Source organism: Anabrus simplex, chromosome 3 (assembly GCF_040414725.1).
Source record: "Anabrus simplex isolate iqAnaSimp1 chromosome 3, ASM4041472v1, whole genome shotgun sequence".
Lineage (NCBI taxonomy): Eukaryota > Metazoa > Arthropoda > Insecta > Orthoptera > Tettigoniidae > Anabrus > Anabrus simplex.
This window is the reverse complement of record NC_090267.1, coordinates 250,444,998-250,470,743: the sequence shown is the minus strand read 5'-3', so window position 1 is coordinate 250,470,743 and position 25,746 is coordinate 250,444,998. Positions and strand designations below refer to the sequence as shown.

The 25,746-nt window shown below is 37.7% G+C and overlaps 1 protein-coding gene across 1 annotated transcript in view; it reads left to right on the top strand.

Annotated features, from left to right (window-relative positions):
- Positions 1-25,746, top strand: part of LOC136866763 (neuropeptides capa receptor-like) — a 490,048-nt gene that overhangs the window by 416,335 nt on the left and 47,967 nt on the right. Inside the window, exon 4 of the mRNA XM_067143873.2 lies at positions 22,436-22,675. Within this exon, the coding sequence (XP_066999974.2) occupies positions 22,436-22,675 (240 nt within the window). The remainder of the gene's footprint in view (positions 1-22,435; positions 22,676-25,746) is intronic.

Genomic DNA, 25,746 nt, shown 5'->3' with positions numbered 1-25,746 from the left:
TGACACGCTGGGAGGGTTTATAAAAACCAAATTATATACTTCAGATGTAGACGTTTGTACAGACAATATTACGCACGATGGAGTAAAAGGTAGGAACACTTCTGAATTGACAATGAGGATGCCTAAGCTACTGGAGTAGGTGTTCGATATGTCCACCATTTGCTTCACAGCGACGAATCCATGATCACGTGCTAACACTTGCAGGTCCACCCCGCATGAATTCCACTGTAGCAAAAGTACGTTGGAGGCGGTCATCCTCCATGTCGAATTCACTTGAATAAACCGGACTCTTGATATGGCCTCACATGTAAGAATCGAAGAGAATTAAATTAGGAGACGAAATTTACCACCTAATTGGTCCATTGCGTCATATCCAATTGCGTGGAAAGGAGTGGTCGAGGTATTCACGTACACCACGGCTCACTCGACGTGGTGTACCATCATGAAAAAAGTATATGTTCACGCGCATTTGCAACAGTATATTCTCAAGATACTCCAAACATTTATCTCTGCGGAATATTAGGAAAGTTTTACCTGTCACATGCGTGGGTGGAACCCGTGGCTCAATTAGTCAATCACTAATGAAACAGGCCCACACATTCAGTGTAATCCGCCACTGAAAATATTCCTGCTAAATTGTACGATGTGGGTTTAGCACAAGCTATGAATGGGTATTACGGAAATTTAACACCCCATTCCTCGTGAAACAGACTTGGAAGAGCTGTTGTGCCGTTTCTTTTAGAAACCTCGAACCAAGATTCGCACCTTTATGAAAAATCCTCGATTTGTAGGCACTGTACACGTTGGACATGATCAGACCGCTCTTCACGCAAGACAAAATGCTTAGTTCAGTGGGAGAAACATAGCGAGTAAGACTTCGCGTGCCGTTCAATTGTTCAATTATGTACAAAAAGTCGGCTTTTACTGCTTATACTTTCCGCGAACCTTGCTGACCGCAGTCACGATATAACGGGAAAACACTACCAGTATCCTTTCTGGTATGCAGCAATAAAAGTTCGCCCATAGTTGTGCGGTGATCAGAAAAACGTTCTCCGTAGTATTGGACAGAATTCTGAATTACGGTGTGCTTCACCGTAAATAATATGCATATCCACCAACTCCTTTGTAGAAAACTTCATTCTTCCAGCAAGAATGTTACTATATCTGTAGTCCACAGACAGACCATGATCGTAATCAGTCTAGCAATAATCAGTGCTTATGCTTGTGATTCACTTTACTACTCTGCCTTTCGTCCAGGTGTATTGTGTTTGTCACGAAAGGTCACTTCAGCTTGTCACTAGAGTGATTCACCCCATGCAGATGTAAGCCACTATACTGCTGCGCGTGTTCTTACCTATTATATTACCACACATAAAAATATTGTTTTATAACGTATCATCCCAGCACCTAAAATATGTCCGAAAAATGAAAATGGTGTTCACTTATACCTAGCAAATATCATTCTCTGCTCTTCATTATGATCGCAGTATACATTCCCTTTCTCCCAAGGTACGTAGAATACAAGGTAGGGATCACGGAAGAGATGCGCAGTAGCAAATCAGAGCTGTGACGTCATGCAGGACCGTCGCAGTGAAGCTGCCCTGAATGAGGTAGAGGCAGTTAGAATAAGAATCACTTTCAGTGCAGAAGCTAGGAGCTAATAATACGCTATAGTAACATATCTGTGGTGTACAGGAAATCGTGCGTGTTTATTTTACGTGATGAAACGTAAAAAGCAGTATGCTTCATTATGGTTTTTTGTGCCACTCCAGTCTGCACAAAACATAGCAGGCACGCAAAGGAACAAAGCATACACTTTCATGTGTTCTTTAATGCCACTGACCTAAATATATGGTGGCAGTAAAAAGTAATCAAGATATTATTGAAAGCTATCTTTCTCAGCTTCGAGGTTTCGGAAGATTTTATGCCCATCCTATTCCGACAGCTGTGACGCAAAGGGTGAAATCATTGCTTATCAGCCTCAATGCTTCCCAGGCGATAAGAAATTCCCTTTTCTCCGGAAGTTTATGAAATATTACGTCCAAATATGTTATATGCTTCTGATGAAGTCGATCCAAACTCGGATAACGTGTGCCAGTGTAAGGCCAGAGTTGAGCCCACAACATCCGATTTTTTACCGAAGGATGAGCAAGGGTTCATTAAAGCCCTTGAAGAGCTAGTGGAACATCTTGAGGACCGTTGCTAAATCAAGGATCGTGATGACCTGCTTGAAGACTTCACTGGCTTTGTAGCTTATACGGTAAAGAAGAAGAACTTCGATATAGAAAGCGATTATGGAGAGAAAACCGGTCAACCTACAACGGGTGGAAATTATACTTCAAAGACGTCTAGAGACAGTTTGATGCAGCCTACAGAGAGATGGTACATCATGGTAGTGCAGATGGAAAAAGAGTTCAAATTTTACCATGGGAAAGAACTGAAAAACGGTTCTAACATCATCACAAATCTTACGGATATCCTGAAGAAGAAATTCCCCAAAATGTCTAAGTTTGCAGGTTGCTTCGTGAAAAGCCGTTCTTATATTCGATGAACGCTTTAAACAAAAGTAAGACAGTCAAGAGACCAGATTAAAGTTAATACAGTACCGATAAAGAAAGAAGAAAAGCAAAGAAATTCCACTGATACTATAGATAAGTAATATCAGCATTATTCTTTATATGTATAGCACACCTGTTAATTTTTTAAGAAAGGCAGTTTATTATTTTGTATATGAACTAGTGATAAGAATGTTAATATACAGGCTCATTACTTTATATAACCTATCTAAAACGTGGAATTTGTCAGTTCTTGGCACTTCGGGGAGAACATTTACTATACTGTTTGTTCTGTTGACAGTGTATACAATTTCCAAATATTGTTTGTAAAAACGGACGTACCTTTTGAAGTCAGCAAGATTTAATGTTCGAGTCTTTAACAATTAAAGCCCCCTTATTATTGTTATCATAGGTGTTGAGAACATGAACATATGGAATGGCCATTTTACTGCGATCACAGTCTTAGCATTATTAATCTTTAATACAGATCTAAATACTTCAGAAACGCTGCATGATTCACACTGTATTTGATATCTTATTATTATTCTAATGTAATAGTGAAATGGAATGCCTTTTCTGATGTGATGTTAAAATATCAATAAAGTTCTCTTAGGTCTAACTTGTGGCTGAAACAGAATAGCTCACAGCTGAGTACGTGTATTTGGTATTACCTCATACAGAAGACAAGGCGCTGAAGGTTGTCGATATCGTCACTGACGGCCAAGCGTGGTGGGGAGACGTGTGCCTGATCCCTCTCTCTTACTCTAACTACCTTGCATTTCTTCCTGTTATACACGTGTATGTATGTATGTATGTATGTATGTATGTATGTATGTATGTATGTATGTATGTATGTATGTATGTATGTATGTATGTATGTATGTATGTATGTATGTATGTATGTATGTATGTATGTATGTATGTATGTATGTATGTATGTATGTATGTATGTATGTATGTATGTATGTATGTATGTATGTATGTATTGTACCAGAAACAATGGTCCAACACTGGTGTTGAAGTATTTAAAACATTGAAATACACGCCGCGCGCCCGTCGAGCAGCCGGCTACAACAAGCATGCGGCGAAGGACGTAGGAGTCAGCCAAACTCCTAGAGCCCTAGCCAGCCCCAACTCGCCAAGGCTAAGTTACATCATTTATAGAAATTTCCATACTTTCTGCCCTGAATATCTCGTATATGAATATGAGAATAACATCACCGTTCACAACATTTTAATATCAACAATACCACCAACTTTCTTTAAAAACCACCTCGGATTGAGAAAGGTGTTGAGAGGAATGAAACAGCTGCAGTCTTGGCGACTTCGGTATAAAAGAGAAGTGAGAATTCGACACAACACAGTCTTGTCCCACAGTCGAACCAGGATGGTTGGCTGATGGATGTTGGTGTTACGATATAATATTGGAGAATCAAAGTCTACGGTTTCAACTCTTACTAAATTACGGTGAGAATAACTTTGAAACATTTCAATAGTCACTGCGAAATCAGTCGTAAAATTGAGAAGTGCGATACTTTAAATATCTCAAGGTGATTGAAATATTTCTCCTGATAGCAAACTTAAAATCTTAAACAGTGCATCAGGACTTGTATTTTCTCAAATGAAATTTGGATGTTAGGAAAACATTAAAACTTCACATGTGAATCAATCATTAATTTCACGGTACATTTAAATGAACCTACAACTATCAGTGAACGGAACTAATTTTTACGATTAGATTATTATGAAATCCTACCAGTATTATTATTCGTGTTTGAAAATAAACATGACAGTGTGAGTGAACGGGACTAATTTCACTCCTGTATTAATAGTCTAGTCTTCTTGTCATATGTCTGTATAACAGTGCGTGTGAACGGAACTAAATTCACATGTAAAGCATTTAACTTCTAAAAACGTGAAGTAAATGCAATTTATGGTGTCATAGCAGTGTTGAATATATTTTGTAAATACATTCAAAGCTATCGCATACAGTAGAACTCTAAAAATAGTTGTCATATCTTCTTCCAACATTAAAGCATAAGTGAACTCTTTGTTTTGTGTGAACAATGTTATAATCTGTGCCAAGTGTGACTTAACTTGAGAAGAATGCGGGTTCGATTCTTTTGACTTTCGGCCACAAGAAAGTTATATTTTTAATTTTCTCAAGTCAGTGACCATTTAATTTACCTTAAAGAAGCATTTGTTTTCGATTCCATTGAAATTGGACACTGCATCTTTACATTTTCAAATCCTTTCGTGGGAACGATTAAAGTTAGTTCAAAAATAACACCTCGAACTAATCCGTCCAACATGTCCAGGGGGCTTAAATGCGTGTTTGCGCTATCCTTCTGAGTGAGTGATCCCGGGTACCCAAACTCCTAGACCTTTAAGATCTTCAAGAAATTCTAGAAGTTCAAGGACATCCAGAGTTGCCTTGGTTGGAGTGTACGTGGTCCCATGGTGCCGAGAGATTCCCCATGGCGAGGACGGGAGGAGTAGCAGAACTATGCGGGACATCGCCGGCCACGAGACGGAGAAACGTCACCTCAATCCATCTTCCACTGTACTGAGGTGATATGAACTTGACTTTATACAATAAGCAAACTGTTTTAAAAATTCACAATTCAATTCAAAGCAAATCCTGTCACTCTCCGTACCTACTCCAAATTGATGTGCCTTTCATGCCCTGCGTGCCATCTCATGCTCATCAAGCTATAAAACACGGGCATTTCCTGGTATAGTATGTATGTATGTATGTATGTATGTATGTATGTATGTATGTATGTATGTATGTATGTATGTATGTATGTATGTATGTATGTATTGTGCCGTTTCACAGTTCTTTATAAGAGCCGTAGGAACAAAGATGGAGTCTCTGCGATCAAAATGTTAAATAAAATGCATTTAACGTCAGTACGGACCGAAATGTAGGTATTTTCATCAGTCGGTTACGGAAAGAACCATATATAGAAGGCGCAGGAAAAGAATGACAAATGGATATTATTTAAACCTATTATTCAAGAAAAAATTTACTCATCACTTACTATATAATCAGACCGTGAAGCAGTAAGAAGACGCAAGACTAGATTGAAAAGGATTATCCAGCTGAACTAAATATCATAATTTGGAAACGAAATATAGTTCGCGGCTACACGCCAAACAGCTGTTATCAAGATTTAATCGCTGTGCGGCAGATTAAATAAGTTAAAAGGGAGATAAGCAGATTACAATAGAACTACGTCACGGAGAGGCGCAGAACTTCAATAAATTTGCCCGATACCGCTTAATAGTGAAGGGTACTTACTGATCAGCTGTTGAGTGCATTCACACCAACAAAAATATAAAGGAAAGAACTTCGTTTCCAAATTGGAATAAATATTTAACATTTATCTTAGTCGATTTGGAGCTAATTTATTGGATTAACTATACCATAACGAAATCCATACAATCTGAGCTTCACAAGAGATATATTAGTTGAAGAATGACGGCAATGAATCACATATTTTATTATTATTCTGTTACATACGTACGAGATTCCACTATGAGCCTGTAAAGAAGCAAGGCAACGCTATTTGGATCCTGATGAAGCGATACGATGTTGGCTATCTCGGATGACCAGTAATCAGTGCTGAGGAGCTACGATGAGCCCGATCACTTGTGGAGGAACCAGATGACGAGATCCTAATCTCAGATGACCGGAGAGGAGAAGACATCGAGACCACCTTGAGCAAAGCTAAGTCCATTATCTAAGTCGTTTTCGTAAGTAAGAGAATTTTATCTTTTATTATTGTATGTTGATGTGTGTGTTTTGTGCGAAGACAGTGCGTAGATAAACGTCTAGCTGAGATGATTGGAAGTAGGTATTCATCTATATGAAATGTCAATTCCATTAGTAGGCGTGGTCACCAAGTGATATTCCGATCGTAATGTTTCCAGTGATATGTAAGAATAGATAGTCAGAGTTATTATTATTATCAGTGAAATGTAAGGAGTGAAGTTGGCATTAATACCATTGTACACTATTTTTATCAAAGTCACTCGGTGCGAGATCGTATATAGGAAGTGTTTATGAAGGAATAAGGCAGTAGACTATTCAGAGTTATGATGTTAAATTTGGCACTACGACAGTAAGAAATAAAGTAGGCATTTTATGAATGACACTGCACGTTAATGTGCAGTTTAATGAAGTGATTTGCATATGATGAAGTGAGAGATTTGTTATACGTGAAATGTGAGTAATAATTAACGCGTTATAGATAGGATATAAGAATGATAGTGATTTATGATGGTCATAGTTATTATTTTCTTCGAGAGAGATAATCATAGTTGTTCGAAGTGAGATGTCATGATTTTCAAATGAAGTTTCTGAGAGTGTCAGTGAATTCTTGCCAATTCCATGTAATAATTCTTGATCCTATGCGTTTTCACATAGCTTAGGATACGATCTCGAGTCTGGTAGAGCAATGTTTTATCCACGTTAGGATTGTCTAGAGAGTCATATATGTAGTTATGATGAGATTTAAGCCTTCACTGATTTATTGCGGATGATTTTGAAAACTCTCACTGTGTGTAACATTATTATGGACAATATTCAACCTACTAGACTAATCACTGGCGACATAGATATTCAAAAAAAATATTTTAGTCGGAGATAGTGTCTTCTGACCAAGTAGATTTTCGGTTAGTGGTATGTGTGATGACAACTTCATAAGATATGTTTGATGACGTTTCTTGCAACCAAATACGCACGTAGTCTAATACTTATCACTACAATTAAGGTCATATTACCGTATGTTTATAAGTTAAATCTTACGAGAACGTTTCTTGAAGGGTGATTACGATTTACACTGGACGTAGCTTAGCTTATGGTGTGAGACACAAGGAAATATGAGTAACTTAGTGGCAATTAAATATGCGAATGGGAATATTTAAACTGTTAAATATACAAGAGAGTACTTGTCATTTCCAATTCAAGAGAATTTTGTGATAGTTTTGATTGAGAATTTTAAACCTGCATTGAGAGAGACAGTTATTATAAATTGAATAATGTGTCAGTTTAAAGAGTAAGGAATAAGTAGTAACGAGCAGAATTTCATATTTATTCAAGGAATAGCTGACATTTCAGCCAACTTGAACTCCAATTCTTATCTGAACACCAATCTGATGATTCAATAAGCGTTTCTTTATTTCTGAAGAGAGTATAGGCAGAGATATTGTAAATAGTAATTGATACAATTTTTATTTTTTTCTTCTTAAAGGATGCATCCAATACTCTTAGTATTCTTGATTTTCATGTTTATTTTCTTGCCAGTACGGCACATGTATATATAATTAATTTCACTCATATTAATTTAATTTATGATCGCCCAACTTCGTAAGTGAGTTGCCTACGAATGAAAACATCTATTTCTTAATAGTTCCCAAATGTTACATAATACTTCCTTTAATATTCTATGATTTTGAGAGGTTAATGGACTTATGAAAGGAAATAATAGAATCCATGAATGCATTTATTTGCGGTGAATTTGGAAGATGCGATTTTCATGGAATGTTGATAATGAATACAAGCCGTAGGGATGATAACGAATTACTCATCTCAAGAAGTATTCATTGCTTGAATTTTTCTTAAATGTCTGACTTAATATTTAAATAAATGTGAGATAGTGAAACCTCAACATTCTTTCTATGTGTTCTTAGAATAAGAATTAGTTGTAAGACTACAGTAGTTTCAGTTGACGACAACTTCTCTAAGAGCTAATAAGAGTGTGGTATTTAACTAGTAACGGGTAAGAGACGTCTTTCAACGTTAGTTAGAATCTACCATTAACCAACCTGGACGTTTTTCTCTTACGGAACTCACACCCGTAAAACTTAGTCATCGAATTAATTGAATTCAGAGCTAGTCAGGATCTCTTGTGTCCATGCCTGGACGCGGGAACGGCGCAGTATGTATGTATGTATGTATGTATGTATGTATGTGTATGTATGTATGTTATTTTACTATTAATTGACGAACTTCTCCTTTCAGGACTACGGCATCGTGAGTAAAATGTGCTGCGTCCGTTGAAGTCACTTCAACGATGATCGACAGAGTACAAAGGAAATGATAATTACTTAAATAAAGAAATAGAGCTTTACCGACTCATATTTATTTAAAAAATATTGAAATGTAAAAAATCTTAAACAAAATAAATAATTCAAAATGAATTTAATAACGTTTTGTGTTAAATGGAAAGAAAACAACATATAAAACAGATTAATCATTACCGGTATCTATAATCAATACATCGTTGCCCTTGCAGCTTTTCTTCCGATCTCCCTTTTTAGACAATATCGTCTTTAAAACATCACTACACGAAATATAACCTGAAAACTGAAATATCATTTTCAAGCGAAATCGCGGGTCAAATTGCTTTAATTCAGGAAAATTTAGTTTGTCGTTTACGATCTCAGAAATTTCCATTTTGGATAAGGCGGTCCACCGATCAAATTTCACAACATGGTGCTATACAAGCCTAAAAGGCCCTTAATTTGAAACACAATGACTTCCAATCCAATTTGAAATAATCATGAAATTATTAGCCATCATTTGAGGAAGTGAAATGTACCCCTCAGCCAAGCAGGGCGCTCAAACTTCAGTATGAATAACTGAGAAGTAAAACTGTGACTAACTCACTTAAATGAAAAATCAACTACATTAAATAAATTAAATGAGAATGCTTAAAGTAGTTCATGAAATAAACTATGTTTAACCTGAACAAGTTAACAAATAAGATAATATTTTACATTAGTACAACAAGGTTTAATTATATAATTGTAATTAATTCATTTTCAAGTTAACTCCGACAAAAAACTTCAATATGAAAGCTGCTTAATTAAGCGCATGATCATCTTCAAGAAAAAGTTATACTGTGACGACAAGTTAATAGTGTACTTTGGTAACAATAAACAGAATAGTTAACATTATTATGTCTGAAAAGAAAGGTTTTGCAACCATTAACTTCTTTTTTAACGCCCTTAAACTAAATGAAACACCCATGCCTAAAACGAATTGCATCATTGGTGAAATTATACTACATTATATCATCATCACCGACACTGAGTATAACTTTTTTTTTTGCTAGGGGCTTTACGTCGCACCGACACAGATAGGTCTTATGGCGACGATGGGATAGGAAAGGCCTAGGAGTTGGAAGGAAGCGGCCGTGGCCTTAATTAAGGTACAGCCCCAGCATTTGCCTGGTATGAAAATGGGAAACCACGGAAAACCATTTTCGGGGCTGCCGATAGTGGGATTCGAACCTACTATCTCCCGGATGCAAGCTCACAGCCGCGCGCTTCTTCGCGCACGGCCAACTCGCCCGGTCTGAGTATAACTAGTAACTCAAAAACGAAATCATTCAAAATGACAATCTTAACACAAACCTATCCAACAATAAACTTACAGTTCACGATATTCAAACTACTATGACCTACAAATACAACCACATTAACAATGATCACTTATGCAACGTACATTAGTCATAAAGCCATTCGCTGTCAGCTGAGGCGTCACGTAGGAGACCTATCTGTATCCAACTAGGTTATGCAACACTATTTCGGAGTGCATGCCATTTGCCACTGTCAAGATCACCTAACATGACAATAAAGTAACCCTACTAACGCAACTTCTTGATCTAGCATAAACTCCTAACAACATAAAACCTGTATATTAAATCTCCGTTCCATAAATAACTGACAAGAAATATAATAATTAACAATATTTATAAAACCAAGGATTAACTTCCAAGACTGATAATTAACAAAGTTCCTAAACCAAGAATTAACTTCCAAGACTTATCGTATTATTAATTGGCAATGTTCTTAAACCCAGAATCAATTTCTAAGACATATTGTAGTGATAATTAACAATGTTCCTCAACGGAGAATTAACTTCCAAGGCTTGTGCTAGTGTCAATGGACAATGTTCCTAAAATCGGGAATTAGAAAAACAAATAGAACGAATACATTAACACCGTAGGTACCAAGCTATTACCAAGTCTGTTTTGCTATCCCAGACACTCCAACTTCCGTTGATACTCTCAAATACAAAGCAAATCAACGGTATTTTTACCATGAAAAATTTATAATATAATATCCGAAACCAAATTTTCCTTTCTTCCGAATGCAATCTCACAGCTGCGTGAACCTAACCGTACGGCCAACTCACTCGGTCTATAATGTCTTAAGAAAAAAATTTGTGTCACTTCGTCTAGTCTAGGGTCCAAAGGAGCGTGATTAAAATTGTATTTGTTTTATTTACTTGCTCCAATGGTGCCCGTACACCTCGCTACATGTACAATTCACAATGAAATTGGGCGTGACAGCGTCTCACTCCACAGGCTAGCATCTTGGCGTTACGCAAATCAACCTGTTTATCACAGACTAGCGAATGTACCCGTGCTTCGCTACGGTATTCTACATTGTATTCGAATATCGAAGTAAATAGTGTACATGCAGTAAATAAGATTGTTTTAAAATTGCATGTCTCTTAGCGTTATCCGAGAAAGAGCATGGGGAGGTCCCCGTACGTTTCCAATGTAAAGTGTTTGTTACGGATTTGTGATATAACGGCAGGCTCACTTGCCTACTGGCATTCACAATCAGGTTGGGAAGTTTACATTATAATTGCAGGCCCCATTGCCTACTATGCGGACAGAATCGATTTGGGGAGTTTTCGTTAAAATGGCAGCCCCCCTTTCCTACCTCCAGACAGATTACAGTTTTTATTATAATGGCAGGCAATTACCCCACTATCACTCGAAATTGAGTTGTGCAGTTATCATTATAATGACAGGCCCCTTTTCCTACTGCCAGCCAGCGTACTGCCAGTCACACCAAGTTGGTGAGTTTCCATCAAAATAGCAGGCCACTATGCCTAATGCCAGTCACATTTTAGATGAGTACATTTCTTTATAATGGCGGGCACCCTTGCCTACTGCCAAACACAATCGGGTAGGGGAGTTTTAAACAAAACTGCATGCTCACTTACCTTCTGCAAGTCAAATCGAGAAGGGAACTATTCATTACAATTGTAGGCCTTCCTTACTAATGACAGTTACACAGGAGTTGGAGAAGGAACCCTTTCCTACTGCCAGTCAAAGTCGGTGTGGGGAGTACTGATTACAATAGCAGACCGACCCTTTCTCGATCGCTAAATCGACATCAGTGAATATATATAGATCGACATACGAAAGTATATGCGTGTTTACAATATTGAAGACCTTCATTTACAGATTAACTGCTACTAAACGTACGTCATATCGACAAAGGATTATACCATAAGACACGCCGGATTTAGTGGCCTAAATGGCTGGTCCAATGATATGTCATCTATTCTTGGGTCAGATTTAGAAACGTGGAACAGGGTAAAGGTTTTGTAAGATCATCTCACATTACATTACTTTTCGGATAATAATGTGACAGCTACATACGTAGCATTTGGCTCACATATGGCTACTGAGTGGGCCAATTTTCGTGAAGAGTTTGATGATTCTGTATTTCATATAAGTAATTGAAAGTATGAATAATGCATGTGAAAATTCCAAATTGACTTAACATCGATTAATAGAGAAAAATCAAACGTAAAAGGGATACAGATACGGCATAAAGTCATAAGACCAAGGTTGTAGATCATTCCAAATTGAACGGAGATTGTGCAATCCGTTACGTGATAGGAATTTCCGAAGGTCTGCACCATCATTAAAATTGCCTGCATATTTCGATATTCTTCGGGGATAAAAAATGAAAAATTTAATGATATAGGATTTTTCATTCGTTACAGGCTAAAACGTATAATTTTGTCAAATTTCAATTATCTTCTTATTCTTCTGGCAGATTATACCACAATGTGGATTTTGGGCGAGGCGGGTAAAAATTAGGACTTTCAGGAAATCAAAAATTATGGAGATTGTTATTATTACCCCTTAAACGGAAAGCTGTACGAAAATTTCGCCAAAATAGTCAGTGTAGAGGTACACAGTCGTTACGATTTGATTTATATAGATAAGGAATCTGCTCCATGTAAAACACCTTTTGGGCTATGTCCGCTGGACTTAACCTGCAAAAGTGACCATTCATGATATCTCCCTTATTAATCCTCCTGACGAAAAAATGCACATGAAAAAAAAGGTTTAGAGGTGGAATTCCATCAGGTTTGGTCGATTTCCAGTCAGGTTGGTCTTGTTCTGTATATATTGTGGAAGAGTAAAATCACCATTTCGGTTCCTTATAAACCGCCAGTCCATTCCGGAACATGAAATGTTATTTACGTTTAAAACCTACCTTTGGACAGGTGGATGCTAAATATAAATTTTGTTTCGAATGTCTTCAGTAGTTTTCAAGTTGTAAGGAATACGCTTTACACGCACCCGCTCGTGAGTGAAGTCCGATGGGACTTGTACAGAAAAACGGTCCTTTAATGATATCTCCCTTATTGATCCTCGTATCGAAATGATGCACATGAGAAAAAAAGGTTTAGACATTAATTTCTACCAAGGTAGGTAGACTTCCATAAACTTTTGTTGTGTATATTTTTTGGAAGTGCAAAATCACTGTTTCGGTTTCGTATAAACCCCCAGTTAGTTCAGGGATTTAGAAACAATATTTGCCCTGAAACCTATCAAGGACAGGTGTATTCTAAATACGAATCTTGGTGGAAATGCATCCAGTAGTTTCTAGCATTCACGTACATACGGCGTAATTAAGGAAGAAAATAATACAGTTAAGAATGTTGAAACTAATAGAAAATGGATTATAACTGAGGACAGCCGGATAACGACAAATAAATAAATGCCGTGAGTTATGGATATAATAAAGCGCTAACAGAGGAGAAATTTAGGTTCAGTGATTCTTAGGTAAACAAATATGAAGATGACTAATGGTGTTATTACTTAATCTATTCGAGGGCGGTTATAACCTCCAACGATATTCCGCCAATATCCCGCAGATGAGCCGATTGATGCCTCTCTTGCCATCTACCCAAGGAACAACCACGAATTTAAAAGCATGATGAGGAAAATGGCAATACGTTACTTCCCTACTGGCATGCAGTCAGAGACGTTGCCATGGTAACCTGTAGGTTCGTTGTCGGTCTGTCGGTCACTAAATGCAGAGCATGATACCAGCAGAAAATTGTAAATTTCTCCGTCATGTGAAGAGTAAGGTAAATTATGAACATAACGAAAGTTGTTTATAATGAAGAGACGTTTCACGTACGGTAAACGAAGTTTACAGAAAATCAATAGTATAAGAGAAAATAGACGAAAACCACTGTGGTTTTCCTATAAACACCCCGTCTATTCAAAGATTTTAAAATTATATGCATATCGGAACCTTTCCTGGGATGAGTATACTCTAAATATGAAGTTTGGCTGAGATCTATCCAGCCGTTTCGACGTGATGGTGGGAAAACCACTCTGGTTTTCCTATAAACCCCCCGTCTATTCAAGGATTTTAAAATGATATGCATATCTAAACCTTCCCCGGGATTAGTATACTCTAAATACAATGTTTGGTTGAGATCCATCCAGCCGTTTCGACGTGATGGTGGAAAAACCATTCTGATTTTCCTATAAACCCCCCATATATTCAAATATTTTAAAATGATATGCATATGGAAAACTTCCCCGCGATGAGTATCCTCTAAATATGAAGTTTGGTTGAGATCTATCCAGCCGTTTCGACGTGATGGTGGGAAAACCACTCTGGTTTTCCTATAAACCCCCCGTCTATTCAAGGATTTTAAAATGATATGCATATCTAAACCTTCCCCGGGATTAGTATACTCTAAATACAATGTTTGGTTGAGATCCATCCAGCCGTTTCGACGTGATGGTTGAAAAACCATTCTGATTTTCCTATAAACCCCCCATATATTCAAATATTTTAAAATGATATGCATATGGAAAACTTCCCCGCGATGAGTATCCTCTAAATATGAAGTTTGGTTGAGATCTATCCAGCCGTTTCGACGTGATGGTGGAAAAACCATTCTGGTTTTCCTATAAACCCCCTGTCTATTCAAGGATTTTAAAATGATATGCATATCAAAACCTTCTCCGGGATGAGTATACCCTAAATATGAAGTTTGGTTGAGATCTATCCAGCCTTTTCGACGTGATGGTGGAACAGACAAACAGACAGACAAACAGAAACAATTTTATTTATATAGATTTTTACACTCGTTCTTCACCCCCTTTCCATCCCCGCCCAAAGGAGTCCTACGAGTGCCTTACACAACAGTATATTTTTTTCCCAGATATTAAGTCTTATTTGTACCTATTTTGGTTGACAGCTATGCCCAAACGTACATGCATAATCTCACTGCTCTAGAATCCTGGAGCTGACGTTGCCATGGTTACGGCAGTTCATTTCTTTATCCGATTCCTAGAGCAGGGGTAGTGTGGTGCCAATATCTCCGTAACGGTTGGTTTTAGGGCCTTAAAACATGGTTTTCGGGCCCGTAGGGCTTACCGAGTTTTGTTCTTTGCGTCAAGAGGATTAAATTGAGCTTTGTCTCGTCCTTATACGACAAATTCGATATTTTGCCTATAATAGTATAAGAGAAAATGGAGGAAAACCGTTTTTCCTATAAAACCCCCGTCTTTTCAAAGATTTTAAAATGATATGCATATCGAAACCTTCCCCGGGGTCCGTATACTCTAAATATGAAGTTTGGTTGAGATCTATCCAGCCGTTTCGACGTGATGGTGGAACAGACAAACAGACAGACAAACAGACAAACAGAAACAATTTTATTTATATAGATTGTTTGTGTTTGTGACAAACTGTAACTGATTTCGAAGCCTCGCTAAATGCCACCGCGATCAATTTAGCGCGATGATGTAACTTCTCCCCACAAGGGCTTCGTACTTTAAGCACTCGATTAGGCTCACTCGGTACAATTCTGAGCGCCGTAGCGCGTGATCGTCTCGACAAATTTAAAGGACTCTTATCTCGTTTTGTTAGAAAATTGACACTCTAACAAGTATCTTTTTTTTTTGCTAGGGGCTTTACGTCGCACCGACACAGATAGGTCTTATGGCGACGATGGGATAGGAAAGGCCTAGGAGTTGGAAGGAAGCGGCCGTGGCCTTAATTAAGGTACAGCCCCAGCATTTGCCTGGTGTGAAAATGGGAAACTACGGAAAACCATTTTCAGGGCTGCCGATAGTGGGATTCGAACCTACTATCTCCCGGATGCACACTCACAGCCGCGCGCCTCTCTAACAAGTATCAGTGACATTATATCGATTACCGGAGTGGTGGTGATGGTAGTTATTGTTTTAAGAGGAAGCACAACTACGCAACCATCCTCTGTATAACACTAATCCGAGATAAAAAAAATGGAAGAGATCCAACACTTCGAATAATTAAGATATTGGCCAAAGAAAGACAAACACTTCGAAGGGCGTGAAAATGAATGGCTCTCTAGCCCTCGTAATGCAATAGCGTCAGGGTCGGGAAAGAAAAGAAAATGATCAAGGTACGTTGGATAGGATAGATGAAAGTGCCTGGCACAAGTAAGTGGAAACAATGCCAGGACTCAGTTAAGGTCCCCGTTGTAGCCAATCCGCACTCGCAAGTTAAGAACTCCTGGGACAACGATTAGCAGAACAAGTGAGCGTGAACAATGAAAATTTGCAACAACAAAAAATCGATGATTTGACATGTAAATATGAATTCCGACCCTTCGTGTTGGGTATTCTCCGATCATGGAATAATGGTATCACAGAGGTTTCCCTACAGTCCATAGGGGACAAGTTATAACGGTACAATTGTGGTAGATGAAGCGCATAAATTACATGGTGCACGAAATTCTGAAAATTACCAAACATGTTGAGTCATATTCTTGGGCCATATAATGAGCAGGGCCCGGATTCATATGCACTAAAAACTAGAAAAATATGCATCCACATATGCACTAAAAGTGTTGAAAATATACACTAAAATAAAACAAAATACACTTACCAAATGCATTATTTAACTTCAACTCAGTGTTGAATTGATAAAAATGTTTTATTCCTTGCAAATGATGCATAATAGTAGGTTATAAACAGTTTTTCACTGTTTTCAGGCGTTATCGGACAGAATTAATTTATACGCTGCAAATGATCGTTCTACGTCGACGGACCTAACTGGGCATTACTTGTACACTGGCACTGACTGCTTAGAACATTCTTCTGGCAATTACTGCCTGATTCCACTTATGTAGTTGCTTATGAACCGAATGTCAGAAAGAAGGGAATGGCTGTTGTGAAAGGGGCCATTTTCCGCCTGCGACAGTGAAAGCGCTTTCCTTGATCAGGGAAGGCTTCTCGTGTTGCCAAGGGATGTACAACATATATACAGTTCATTAGATTTTAGATAATCGATCACACATAAGAGAAAAATATATCTATATATGCACTTACGTTCAAAATATGTACTAACGTTCAAAATATGCATTTGCATATTCTCATACGAATTTCTTAAATGTCTGGGCCCTAATAATGAGCCGTCCGTTTCGCTGTGCAACCAGGTGGATAAATTAGTTCTCAATAAATGTCAATAACATAACATCCGTAAAAATACAATCAGATGATTGTTTTTTAAAATTTATTTACTGATGTTACAATTAGCCACTACGATGTCTTTCATCCCTTACTGCGGTTATTAATGGCCAGTTGTAAATAAAATTGTAATGTTTCCAATGATGCTTTCACGGCCCGTACTTATAGACATGAATATAGGCTTTTCGGCTTACGTCGTGTCAAGAAAATAAGGTGAAATTCTTTACGTTTCGCAGAGAACTATGCTCTGCGTCATCAGAAGGAAATCTCGACCGTCCTCGAGAAAGGCTTCTGAAACAACGAGCTTTGAATTTAGACGTTACCCAATAGAACTGGAAATGATACGTTCATTCGTCACCAGATGGCTCCTCGAACGCGGTACATCTCTAGCGTTTGAAGCGGAAGCTGACAGAACTATCAGAATCAGTCTGAGGGTGTCACATAACTTAACAAGCGTACGCACTTATGAAGATATGACATTGACACAAGTCTGGAATGAAACATATCGTTGCTGCCCGGGACAAAACCTCCTATGTGAAATATTTTAGCTTAGAACTTTGGCCGGTAAGGTTCTGTCATCTAAGGTGCAATACTGTGTGAATATTGTCAAGGCATTCTCGCTATTCATTATGTATGTGCTGCGGGTCAGTATATCTCCAAAAATATTATCACATAGAAGGTTTTGTCCCGGCAACGACGATATGCATATCGACATGGAGTCCTTGTTCATCACTAAAGTGCCGATTGACTCGGTCATGTCTCTCGTTGAACACCTGTTCCCTGAGGACATTAGTAAGCTATTTTACCACTGCATGAATTCCAGCTATTTCTTGGGGGGTGGGAATTTTTACGAACAGACGGACGGAGTGGGAAGTCCAGTTTTGTCCGTAGTGGCTAATTTCTTTATGGAGCATTTTGAGAAGGAGGCTATTGCTTCGGCACCCGTTAAACCTATGATATGGTGGGGGTTTGTTGATGATACATTCGTGGTCTGGACAGAAGGTCCTGAGAAACTTCATCTATTTCTAAATCACCTAAATCAGCAACATCCTTCAATTAAATTCACTATGGAGATGGAGTCGGACGGATGCCTTCCTTTCTTGTGTATTCTAGTAACAAAGAAACCGGAAAGCTCCTTGGGACATACCGTCTATCGTACGCCTACCCACACAAATCGCCATCTTCATGCAGATTCTCACCACCATCCAGCACAAAAACAAGGCACTCTCACGATACTCGCCAAGAGGGCGAGACGAGTCTGTGAGCCATCAAACATCCAGGTGGAGATGGACACACTCAATGTCACGTTTAAGGGTAATGGTTACAGCGATTTGAAGATTCATAGAGCCCTAAATCCCACATAAAAGACCAAGCAAAGCTCACAGAAGGAAGAAGGGAAGGGAACTGCCTACTTGCCTTACGTTCAAAACACCACAGATCGAATTGATAAGGTCCTCCAAAAACACAATATAACAACAGTATTTGGCACCGCCACTAAAATTGCTCACAGTCTGGGTAAAACCAAGGACAAATTGTCCCCATTTTTAGATCCAGGGATATACGGAATTCCCTATATTTGCGGTAAGGTATACATTGGCCAAACATGCCGGTCCATTGGTACTCGTATCAAGGAACATGAACGTAATATTCGTCTCAACCAGCCAGACAAATGGGCAATAGTTGATCACGCTCTATCGTCGGGTCATGATGTCATGTTTCAAGATGCTCGAGCTGTTACTCACACAAGACACTACAGGTTCAGGATTAAACAGGAAGCAGTGGAAATACGTAGAAATTTCAACAGCGACACTGGCTATCACTTAAGTAATATCTGGTTGCCAGCCATTAAGGATTTACGTAGGTAGTTCCCTTCCCTGCCCCTTCACTATTGTTATTTCGTTTCGGTGTTTTCCAAATTCGTACGTTCCTCATCGCCAGACGTTTCATTCCAGACTTGTGTCAATGTCTTACCTTCAGATGTGCGCACGCCTGTTATGTTATGTGGCCCCCCTCAGACTGATTCTGATGTTTCCGTCAGCTTCCACTTCAAACGCTAGCGCTTTATCGCGTCCGAGGAGACATCTGGTGACGAATGAACGTACCATTTCCACTTATATTGGGTAACGTTTAAATTCAAAGCTCATTGTTTTAGAAGCCTTTCTCGAGAACAGTCGAGATTTTCTTCTGATGACGCAGAGCAAAGTTCTCTGCGAAACGTAAAGAATTTCACCTTATTTTCTTGACACGTCATAAGCCCAAAAGCCTATATCATGTCTAAAATTGTAACTGATTGACTGTGTAACATGTATTTCATTTCTCTCCAAGTCAGAATTACGCCGGCCGACGCTGTGACGAAAACCCAGCGGGTCAGTTCATCACCTGCTCTCACGCGTATTGTTATATGTTTTGAATGTCAATGATAAATGCATATACTAATGGAAAAGATGGTGTTAGGCTGTGATATTAGTAAGGGAGTGATAAGGATCCATCGCGCTCTTCTGATTAAGGACCAAACTGCCTTCAATATGTACATATATTTTTATGTAATTTCCCATGGATTTATTTAACATATGTATTACTTTAAGTTTCAATACACATCTTTTGTTCTCAAGCGTATGGTTTCCATGTTTAGAAAATAAGTTTTCCATTGCGTGAATAAATGCTTACGCTTGCGTATTTATGTTTTCTTCTGCCCCCAATTTAGACCTCCCCAATAGAGCCCCATTGGGAATTTTAGAAGGTTTTGCTCTTTCAGGTGCTTTTCGGGGAATCGGGCTCTCTGGTAGCAGAACTTTATTTCTAGGGTGCCTAAATGTGCCTATATAATTCGTGTTTATTTTCGTTATTTTTAACGTACCCTCATTCGTTGCTACATGAAGATTTTCATTAATAATAATAATAATAATAATAATAATAATAATAATAATAATAATAATAATAATAATAATTTCGTGTGGCTATTTCTAGCCGACCCAATGAAGGGTAAAATCCCCAACCCGCCCGGGAATCGAACCCGGGACCCTCTGAACCGAGGGCCAGTTCGCTGACCATTCGGCCAACGAGCCGGACAAGATTTTCATTTAATGGTATAGATGCCGCATTGGTTGATGTGAGCACAGAATTATTTCTTTCTCACCGTAACTAAGTTTACACATGAAAAATGAAGCTCCACATTTCAGGAAGTTCTGAATTAAGATTTAAAGTGTCGGTTATAAAATTGTTACTGTGTTGCAAGTTTCTTATCAAATGACGTATCTGTTCTTTTCTCTGACGATTGCCATCTCTTTATTGTAATTTCCACCGGGACTTGACTTGCGCTATGACTACGTGACCGCTAGCTGAGTTCTGGCGTTACGTTTCCACTTTTTATGTTTCAAGTCTTTCAGATGTTGTTGCTGCCAATTTATGACGTCCATTATTTTCACATTTTCTCCGTTATTTTCTACACTCTGTAGTAAACTGACTGGCACGAAGTCAATAAACAAACATGACATAGAAATAAAGTTAATATCTGACATTTCTATTTCTTTATCCACGTCTATGAGTGGAGCAAAACTCAGTCTCTTGCTCCGCACGTCCAAGCCGTGGAACTTCGAGTAATCTTGTGCAGTTCTAAAGATCTGATTGGTTGTAAGCTGTTCACATTCATTTTTGATCAGGTGAACACTGTGCGCACTTGGAGGAGACAAAGTGACGTACTTGCGCTCTTTTGCCAAATGCATGCTATAAAAATGTTTCAGTGCACTATGTGATAACTTTAGAAAAACAAAAAAAACAGCTGTTCACAGGTGAGATAAAATGAAAGTGGTTAAACAAAAAATTGTGGTGACAGACAGCTGATGATTGGTTAAAGTTTCTTATTTTTTATCTTGAAATGGCCATTGGAGTCATGAGCTAAAAAGTAATACAGATATTTTTTATTACAATTTTTCTTTATGTTGCACAGACACAGATAGGTCATGGTGACGATAGAGTAGGAAAGAACTAAAAGTAAGAAGAAAGTGACCATGGCCTTAATTAAAAATCCCCAGAATTTGCCTGGTGTGAAAAATTGGAAACTATGGAAAACCATATTCAGGGCTGTCAACAGTGGATTTCGAACCAACTATCACCCGAATGCAAGCTGATAGCTAAGTGGCACAAATGGCACAGCTACTCGCCCGTAATAGAGATCTCTAACATTTCCCTAATCTAACGGAGGTAGTAAAGGTGTGCTTGGTCCAGCTGGAAGGTTGTGGGTTTAATTCCACGTCAAGAAGTTACATATTATATATATATATTTATTTATTTATTTATTTATTTATTTATTTATTTATTTATTTATTGTATGGTTTAATTTGATATTTACATTGTCAAATCCACATATTCACAAATCCACTGGGAGATTTTTTAAATCCAGACAGTAGCTGTCGTGTTGACATTCAATATATCATCTGACTCTGCAGTAAAGCGTGTGCTAGGACAATACTTTACAATGATGTATACTGTCTGTTAGTAGCTCCTCATTAGCACTCTGTGCAGCTCGCTCTTAAATCGTTAATAGTCAAAATAAATACAACTCGAGCTCCAAATGAATTAAGAAACAAAATTTCCAATTATGGAGAGGCTACACCTACACTAAAATGAATACCAGGTTAACTCCTCGCAGTGAAGGTGGTCAGGCATAGAGCTAATTACTCTATCTCATTTAGCGCCGAAGTTATTGTTAGTTGAATCCTTTGCCTTGATGGCCTGTGAGGAGATGATTCTAAGCTTCTGAAATGAGATTAAACTATAACATTTCCCACAAATTGCCCTAATTTTTCATTTCCTAACATAACAGAAGTGAAGAAATGTATCGTAAAGAGTGCATTGGAAATTGTATGTTAAAGTGTAACATAAAAATTATTTTATTACAAATGTTTTCTTTTTTAATTATGGTAACTTTTTAGCATTACAGGAATATATAGAAATTTAAGGAATGTGTTATAAAACAATTTGTTTGGAAAAATACTACTTTACGTCGTCTTAATTACCGAGTTTCACAACTCATACAGGCATAAGTTCTTAAAACAACGAAGTTAAATTGTTTCACCTAGTGTAACAAAAGCAGAATATTTAAACTAATGTTGCAGATCCTAGTTCAGTTCATATTGCCATTCCTAATTAAGAATTTTCACCTCATGACTTTCAGTTTTACTTGTGACTGTGTTACGTTGTTCATGGTTCATACCACATGACGGACGAGTCTGCTTTCAGTGTCATGTGCAGTTCACTTCCCATTGTGAATGCTGCGGTGTGTTGTTCCAGGTTCAGGTCAGATTGTGGACGAGTCTGCCTTCTGCGCCATGCTCGAGGAGAACGTTCCTGCCCACTATCCAGTGTATGAGCTCAGTTTTCTGCTTTTCTTCCTCATTCCAATGCTTGTCATGATAGTACTCTACGTGCGCATGGGACTAACAATATGGCGACCGCAGGCGAGAGTGGCAGGCTCTATACACCGGAAGAGGAAGCAGAACCATTCCAGGAAAGGCATCGTGCGTATGTTAGGTAGTGTATCTTAGTTCTTTTAACCAAACCAACATTTGTTTGTTTGTTTGTTTGTTTGTTTGTTTGTTTGTTTGTTTGTTTGTTTGTTTGTTTGCTTGCTTGCTTGCTTGCTTGCTTGCTTGTTAGCTCAATGATTGGTTACGTCCGCATTAAGGGCTGAGAGGTAGATGTCCGATGTATTCTTCAAGAAACCACAAAGTGATGCTATATATCTGTCTGACAAACTCATTGAAATACATACACTAACTGACGCTACGAGCCGAGCATCTATTTCACACCAGTCATAGCAGGGACTGACTGGAAAAGAAAAAATATTTACGTGGATCATGGCTCTGCAAAATTTACATTGACAAAGCCAAGGATGAAACAGAGACAGTTAAATGAATAACTTCGAAAACATTTTCTTAACTGGCCAGCATTCTAAAGGAATCTTACACTGAAACAGATACGCAGATGACGTACTATAAATATACGATAATGACGTTACAAAATTAAAGTATCAAACTCGATATAACTCAAATATATTATTTTGTATTGGTCCGTCTTGACAATATTCACTAGTATTCCTAAACTAGTATACCTTCGCCAGCCAAAAGTATAAAATTCACTAAGCATTTCTAAAAGCCTTCACTATAAAATTATTACTTCTACTGAAAATAAACTAAAACCACTGTTTGGAATTTCTAAGCGTAACATTCCTGCTTGTCCTTAAACAGTTGTAATATTAATACTCTACAACCATATTGCAAGTAAGACCGTTTGTGCATAAAATACAAAAGAATATATTTGTAGCAGTCAACACGGACCAATATTAGACCAAACATGGTCAAAATCACAGGTTCGATGTAGCTCATACATGTGGCTTGTTTCTAGACCAAATGCCATGTGAAAGTCGTTCAGCTGGGGTAAGAATAGAGCACTGAACGCCAAACAAAGTAGTCCGAATTCCAAAAGAATAATATGGCAAGAAAGGGGCCCAAACTTTCAAATGTATTACTTTAAAAATAAAAAACAGCAGTGATTTGGCAGTCTAAACATCGATTTCGGTTCCTCATATGGGCCACAAGATGAAAGCGCTGAGTCCAAGATGATGGCATCACAGCGGTTAACCTACCAACCTTAGGGACAAAGCTATGCCGGGATCGAATGCACAAGAATTTCTTAACTTGCTTCATAACTTTGGAATGTATATTCCGACCCATGACGTGCATATCTTTGAATAGAGAATTTTACACCCGGCATAACGGTACCATTTCGGTAGACCAAGGACGATTACAGTAAAAGTTACAAGGTGTACGAAGTTCAGAAAATTACCAAATGTTTTGAAACATCGCCGTGTTCGGTGGCATCATTAGAAAGAGGAATTCGAACAGAACGGAACTGTGCTATTATAACTATTCTCATACTTAATCTTTACAAATTACAAACGTATAGAATCATAATATATGCAAAAGCGCACGCGCAGACCGATATGTTATGTATTTTTCTTAATTTTTAATTATGATATATTCTCTTTATTTTTAATTTCATGCTCTGGATTTCAGTTTTTTGTTGAGCTTTGCTTCCATTCTTCATTATCTGTTCTCCAAATCTGTTATTTAATTATCTCTCATTTTATTAGTATATTCCTTTTATATATGTATTAGTAAGATACCCGCGCTTTGCTACGATTTTAAACTGAAAGTTATCGCTGAAAGTTTGACATTTTATTATGTCCATTGTCGGACGAGCCCGTAAAATACACCCACACTTTGTACGTCAAATGGTTTTGGAGTAATTATTTATTATCCGATTTGAAACTAATTTGAATCCCATGGAATACGAATGTTTTAAGGCCCTATGTCGGATGCAGAAGCGAACAACCACTGAAATTGTGACTTGTACGTTGAACAGCAATGGAGTTTTAGAATGATTTAAAAATATTTCTTAATTAACATCAAGAACGTAGAAGACCAATCTTCGTGTAAAATTTCAAGTTCGTACGTGGAACGGTTTCGGAAGAATGAATATTGTCATTAAGCAAATCGAACTTGCGTAACCGGACGTAGTTTTACAATCCCTTATCTAATATATTAATTCATAAAATATCGCCATTAGTAAGGATGTGTACTACGTTTAATGACTTATTAAAAAACTACGACATAGATATCTCAATGTCCCTAACAGACTTCAAGAAATGTCCAGTGATTTTGTTTAGTGAATGTACTTAAACAATCTTCACAAATAGTAGCTCATAAAAAGAAAATAGAATTCATTACACTTTCCCTTTGTCAATAATACAGATGGAATTCAATTGTCTATGAACTTCGAGATATTATTTTTACACTGTTCATCATGCACCTGACCTGTTCGCATATGTGTGTACCTGCACATAAAGTTTTACTTCTTCCTACCTATCTAATCAGGAGCCAGTAATTGTATCACTATCTAATCGTGATCTATATACAACCTATTGTTGTTTTTTCACTTTTCTTCTAAATTTGTTTATTATAATTTTTCAAAATCTGTTGTTAATTTTTCGTGATATTTTTCTGTTTTTCATTATATATCATTGTACTATATTTTGTAATGTCTGTTGTAATTGGAGTGCAACTCTGTTACACACATGCGTTACAAATAAATAAATAAATAAATAAATAAATAAATAAATAAATAAATAAATAAATAAATAAATAAATAAATAAATAAATAAGTCCATGGTGACGTAAGATTATCTTCCCCGCATGGTCGTGTATCATATTTTTGGTCACGATGTCAAACAATGCCGGATCTTCGTATTTGTCAGGTAGTTCAGCAGGTATAATATCATCGATTTCGTCTGGTTGAATTTTTGTTTCCAGCCAAAATAACAGCCCACGCTTTTGCCACTCAACGCTGAGCATATGACAGTTGACTTTTTTAAAAATCTCGTCTTTAGTGATAAGTTGAATATTTTTTTTCATTTTCAAATGAAAGACTAGCTATTATGTCATGTCGGTCGAAATGCCGCTGACCAGGAAACAGTTCTTGTATAATTTCTGCCCACTCGGCATTGTACGTAAAAGTGACAAAGAAGTCTGGTTTTCTATAAT